Here is a 6,967-nt window from a genome sequence, read left to right on the forward strand (position 1 = left end):
TCCAATTTGCAGGATGTTCATTTTACTATATATGCGAATGATTCTTTTCAATAAGATGTGGATATTTATTTGGGTCATACCATATAGGTGAACGAAGATGAGTACGAAATAGAGACATGTCGAGTCGTCGCAGTGTGGCTGTACGACAGGTGACCTTCTTCCTCGGCAAGAATGCGCGTCGCAGGGGAGAATTAGGGCGGTACGACTATGTGTAGCGCAGTAGGGCAATGGGCAGCCTTCTTACTCGTCGAGAACGCGCGATTGTTCAGAACAGAAGTACGGTGCCGCTGTGGGGAGCAGGGGTAGAGATAGCGACGGCACTTCGCGGGCTTCAAGGGATATGAAGATGCAACAGTGCGGTGTGTGGAGAGGCAGCAGTGCGACGTGGAGCAGCGACATAACAATGTCTTCGTTCTGGGCGAGGTGGCGACGGTGGCGCACCGCAGCTTCTTGACCGGCGACGGTAGATGACATTTTAAAGGAGGAGCCAGTAGGAGGCTGCGGTGAAAATTGGGCTTAGTGTTTGGTGTAGGTAAAAATAGGTAATTGAAAAGGTGAAAGGTGAAAGAGAAATTAGGTTGGGGTGTTTTTTCATAGTTATTGAGCCTGGGAGTATAGCCATTGTTCACGTTGTTCACATTTCTATTGTCTACCTAGCGGAATTGTTAAAAATAACATATAACGTTTATAAAAAAGAGTTTTGCTATATATTCAAACATTTTTGTCAACCAAATCTAATCAAGTTTGCTCAAATCTAATAAAAATCACTCGCATAAAGAGTGCGTGAATGACAAACATCTTCTTCGTCATTCTTCTATTGCTATTACTGTTGCTGCATTTTTTTTCTCCTCATCCTCCTCCTTTTGATGTTATTGTAGCATTTTTTCTTTTTAAGAGAATAAAAACAAGAAAAATTATGAGAAGATGAAGAAAAAGAAGACGAAGAAGAAGATTATGACAATGATGAAGAAGATAAAAAGGAGAAATTTAAACTGTGCAGTATTTATCAAAAAAATAATATAAAAACTTTTTAAGTTTTATACAAGAAATTTTTGAACTTTAACTAGGTATAGCAACACTATCTAAATCCGTGGATATCCATCCTGTCCTTATCCAGTCAGGGCAGATTTTTGGTGGGATAGAGTCTTGGTCGGGAGGAGGTCTGGTTTAGGGAATACCTGTCCCTATCCGCCTAGTAATATAATATGTAAAATAATTAGTAAGAGAGTAATTTAATTTTATTTGTTAGATTTTAATAATTATAGGGACAGATAGAGGTATGGACAAGTTAGGATTTAATTTTATACTAATCACAAGTAACAACGGGACGAGTTCTATACTGATTATTATATGACTAGTTGGGATTGGATAGTGTTAGAAATATGAGACTAAATTGGAGAAAGGATTTGTGCATTATTGAGTGTATTCAAGTTGTCTAAAATGATACAATATAGAAGGATATTTATAGGTACTAAGAGAATCGAAATAATAAAGACGTAATATTCTATAATAAATATTCAGATATGCTAAATAATGCTAATTGATCCTAATTATATTCTAACATCCCCCCTCAAACTCAAGTGACAACTTGAGTTTGAAACTTATTTAAAACAACGAATAGAACGGGTGCAGATGGAACTGCCGGAAGGAAGCACAGATGGAACTGCCGCTTGTCTGAAGGAAGCGCAGACGGAACTGCCGATTGTCTGAAGGAAGCGTAGATGGAAACTGCTACAAAGAAACGCAGACGGAACTGCAACAAAGAATCGCAGACGGAACTGCCACAAAAAAATGCAAACGGAACTGCCTCAAGGAAATATAGACGAAATACAGACGGAACTGCCACAAGAAAACGTAGACGGAACTGCCACGAGAGAACGCAGATGGAATTGCCATGAGAGAACGCAGACGGAACTGCCGAAAGAGAGCGAAAACTATATGATTTCTTCATGAAAATAGGTAAGCAGCGGATGACAATGTTGTTTGATCATTCGACTCGGAAAAACACAAGACAGAGAGAACATGCTAATTAGTGAGGTGAAAAAATATCAAAAGAATGACAAAAGTTAAAGGAAAATGACATAGAAAAAAAGGTGCAAAAACTACGGTAATTTCACCGGAAAGAAAATAACCTAGCCTCTTCAAGGAGGATACCATGCTCTGATATCATGTTAGAAATATAAGACTAAACTGGAGAAATGATTTGTGTATTATTGAGTGAATTCAAATTGTCTAAAATGATACAATATAAAAGGATATTTATAAGTACTAAGAGAACCAAAATAATAAGATGTAATATTCTATGATAAATATTCAGATATACTAAATAATGTTAATTGATCCTAATTATATTCTAACAGATAGAATAAAAATCCGTCTATACCTACCCTGTTACCACCCTAATTTTAACACCAAAAAATTTCTTAACGATACCATGCAAAATTTCTTAACTAACTTGTATATATGTTTTTTTTTTTATAATACAATCACATATGTATTATGCTATAAAATAATAAATGGAAACTAAGAAACATCTCTCTTTTATAAAGAAAATGATAAATTTTGATCATATTTTGCAATTCTACTTGTTTAATCAAAGAATATTATTTTATTTTTAATTACTCAATTCGACACATTTTTATTCTGGTAAAAATTCTTGTCACGCACTCGAATGGGTAATCACATCCAATGCCCTAAGTCCCTTTTTACTTCTCCAAAAGTTAAAATTTTTAATTCATTTGTTTTTTTCAAATATTGGATTGGATTCATTTCTTGTTTTGTCATTCAGAAATTCATTCTTATGCTTCTTAAGGCAATAATGATCCAATGCTTTTTAACTTGTGCAACATACTCTGTGGCCTATACAATGTCTTGACATACACATTTCGAATAAACAAAACTAAAAAATGTCATTATCATATTAAACTAATTTTTTTAAATCAAAGTTATCATCATATCTTAATTTATTTCTTAACCACAACTTATGATACGCTATGGCTGAATGTGGGACCCTGTATTAAACTATCTGCCACAAACTGCAGTTCAAAAAATAATGAAACATTTTAATGCAATACGTGTTCACCCCACCAAATGACATGCAGCATCAGCAGCTGCTGATAGAACTTTCTTTTAGCACCATAGAAACTCCCTAATGTTACTTGTATCTAAGAAGGAATAAAAAAAAGGAAAAAGAACTAGATAGTAGATATCATATTATCATTACCGCAAGTCAGAAAACTTTAACGGAAAAGATATAGACCCATTCAATTGAAATGTATTTGGACAAATCAGGCACTGTGGGAAAGAGAAAACATATTTTGGCAGAAAATTTTCTCTCAACTATAATTATAATCAGAGAATGTTACGTGACAATTAGAAGTAATTCAAGTAGTAATAGATATTAGATTGTACTCATATAAATTTATCTAACTTCATTTTTTCTTTTTGGATATTAAAATACAATAACTTACTTTAAATCAACGTCAATAAAACAAGATAAAAAATCGAGAACATTTTTTAGGAACTAGTTTGCTTTGTGGAATTCTGCTAGTTAGCGCTATAAAGATTCTTGTTTGCTTTTTTCAACTTTCAAGCATCTAGATCTCTAAAATATTCAACACTATCAAAAGATAAACTCAACAAATTAGGAGTTGCATTAGAACAAAAATCTTAACTATAGAACAATATTCACATCTAATAAAAGAAAGGAAAAAAAAAAAGAGCAAGCCTTATGTTTTCATTTACGAATCTAAAACATTAGCATTCTTACTTTAAAATTAGATTTACTTCTTTCAAAATATAGCATGAATATCCATTGGTGTATATATCCATCACCATCAATGAAAAACGATCTTGCTGGACCAATGAAGATGATTCTTCTCTGACCTGACGAAGATGGCAATGCTTTTGCCTCTAACGTGACGANCTTCGATGACCTTGAGAATGAGAGGGAAAAGCAGTGAGAAGGGGGAGGAGGGTGGCGGACAACAGACGATGGTGAGAAGAGAGATGGAGAGAATCTGTGAAAGGTTTTAGGTTTTATGTTAAACAAGAATAGAACAGAAGCATTTATCTTTTTTTTCTCTAGTCATAAGAGCATTTTTTTTTTTGGGTCAAGAACTGGGTAGGAATAATGATGTGTGATTCATGAGCATTTTTTCTTTATTTTTTTACTGTTTTAATTATGAATTTATTAAGTTTTAATTATATTTTAGTGTTTGAAACCTTTTTGAATGCTACTTTGAGTTGTTTTGGTGTTTTAATTATTTCACGTGAAGTTTGGATCAGTTTGGTAACGTTCATGTGCAAGAAAAGAGAAGAATATTGAATCTGCCAAGCTGGTGCTAAACGCAGATCTGGACGTTTAGCACTATCAAGTCAGAAATGTGTGAAAGCTTTTTGCCCACATGGGCGCTAAATGCCCAATCTGGCGTTTAGGGCCAATAACACGGATCAACCTTCACCAAAGGAGCATTTTTAGTTGGATTTAGCTTTTAATTATTGTATTTTATCTTGTTATAGTTATTTTTATTTACAAACAAAATCTTTTAGGTTTAGAATTAATTATTTTATTTTAGTTTCAAATCAAATTAGGTTAGATATAAAAGGGAAAAGATTTAGCCCTTCGGGCTTGTTTTCTCTCTTACGTATTTCATTCTACAGTTTACACTTTTTAGAACCCTAGTTTTCTCTCTGAGTCATGAGCAACTAAACCTTCCTTGTTAAGATTATGAGCTCTGTTTATTCTATGGATTAATATTATTGCCACTTTATTTTAATTAATGTACTGATTTCAATTTCAAGGATTTGCTTTCATTCTTCATCTTAGGGATTAGGGTATAATAGAAGATAACTCTCTTTCTACTTGAGTTCTCATTAAATCTTGGAAAAGTAATCTACTTGGACAAAAGGTTGAAAGCGACTTCTCCTAAATCACTAATTACTTGGACTTAATGGGATATGTGACATATAATCCTCTTATATTTGAGTAATTAGGGTTTTTGTAGCTAATAAACTAGAATTGAACTTAAACCTCTAATCGAAATTAAGTGACCAAGGAATTGGCGGTTAACTAGGTTAGAGGAGACTAAATCACTAAAGAATTAGGGTTTAGTCAATTACAATTTACCATGAATTGAATCTTGCATGATTAAAATAGTTAGTAAGAAATAGAAATTCAAAAAATAAACAACTCTGAAACCTTAACTGTTCCCTTGTATATTCCTCACACCAATTTTACTGTTTGTCTTCAATTCTCTGAATTTACTGTTTGATGCAATTAAACCCCTCAAAACACCATTTTCTGCTTGCCTGACTAAGTGAATTATTCAACTATTGTTGCTTGGTCTATTAATCCTCGTGGGATCGACCCTTACTCACCTGAGGTATTACTTGGTACGACACGATACACTTGCCAACTTAATTGTGGTATTCCAATTGCCGCACCAAATAACCCAACCCAAAATCTGTATCTCTGTTAAGTTAAATTTTGTTTTAAGAAAATTGAATTTTTGACAGGCCCAATAATATGGCCCAACTGTAAGTTTAAACAATTAACAATCACAGAACTTTCTGACAAAAAAAAAGTCACAAGACCCAATTTTAAATCATTGATAGGATACATGTTTAATATTAGGGACTGTATAACATTCGAAGCGGAGTTGTAGGGGATATTAAAGGGCTTGAAAACGGCTAGGGATTTAGACCTAAGAAGAATTGAGTTGGAGGTAGACTCGAAGACTATTCTTTTAATTTTGAATAAACNNNNAGCGAGATTAGAAGTTGATTTTTGTGCATAACTATAGGGAAGAAAATCGAACAACGGACTTTCTCGCTAGGAAGAGTCTTAGTTTAAATAAGGGATTTTATTTTATTAATAAACCTAATCGGAAACTATGTAAAATTATTAGCGATGATGCGATAGATTACTAAATGAAATAAATATGCTCTTGAAATTACCATATTTCATATTAAAATTATGAAAAAAACTTCGTGTTAAAATTTTTTTGTTAATTTAGGTCAATAGTTTTGTTTATTATGTAAGATCGTTACTTTCACTTAGTATTAATATATAATAAATACTTTTTATATTTTTACATGATAACAATTGTGTATTTAATCAATAGTTTGCAACTAGAGAAAATTACGAATTATGGTCTTGGCTGGCATAAACAATTAGATATAAAGATATCACTGGTCTAGGATATTAAAGAACTTTAATTAGTTATTGAGTATTTATATATTTTATCTATTTATTATTTGAACAAATATTTCATATAACAAAAATGTTATTTGTATACTAAAATTAGTTATTAATGTATTTGTATATAAATATATGTGTGGTTTACTTTATTTTTAATGTGTATTTGTATTACAGCATGTATTATTATATACTGGTGGTTGATTTTGGTCGTTGATTTTAGTGTATACGTAGCATAATTCTTCATATAATTAAACTAGGTGTTATTGACCAAAATGATAATATATGTGTCTTATGTAATAAGTTTGTTGAAACTATTTTTCACTTATTCATTGGATGTGAGCTCATTTGGGAGGTGTGGTGTACTTGGTTGTTTGTTCTTAAATGGATATAGACTATTCGAGGTATACTCAAGCAACACTTTAAAAGTTGGACGGATGTACCAGCAAAAAAGGTGAAGAGGAAGATGTGGTTGATTATTTTTTTGCTGTTATCTGGACAATTTGGTTAAAAAGAAATGATAGAATCTTCAACAATTAAGGTTCAAGTATGGTAAAAATTATTAAAAGATGCTTCACAAATTCTGATGAGTGGATAAGTGGCAAACCCTTTGGTTGTTGATGGCAATGCAAGAGATGACTACGTATTTTTTTTAGTACTTTTAGAGTTGTCAGTTGTTGTTTCTTTTTCTTTTGCTTCACCTTGTTGTGTTGAGCTTATTTTACTTCAAAAGAAAAAAAAATTATTTTATATAATTAGTCTATCTTA

General features: G+C 32.4%; 1 protein-coding gene across 1 annotated transcript in view; it reads right to left on the reverse strand.

Moving 5' to 3' along the window:
* Positions 241 to 6,967, reverse strand: part of LOC110266624 — a 34,478-nt gene continuing 27,751 nt past the window's right edge. Inside the window, exons 4-5 of the mRNA XM_021111509.1 lie at positions 1,692 to 1,778; positions 241 to 498 (exon numbers count right to left, since the gene is read on the reverse strand). Coding sequence (XP_020967168.1) covers positions 241 to 498; positions 1,692 to 1,778 — 345 coding nt within the window. The remainder of the gene's footprint in view (positions 499 to 1,691; positions 1,779 to 6,967) is intronic.

This window comes from Arachis ipaensis, chromosome B01 (assembly GCF_000816755.2).
Source record: "Arachis ipaensis cultivar K30076 chromosome B01, Araip1.1, whole genome shotgun sequence".
Lineage (NCBI taxonomy): Eukaryota > Viridiplantae > Streptophyta > Magnoliopsida > Fabales > Fabaceae > Arachis > Arachis ipaensis.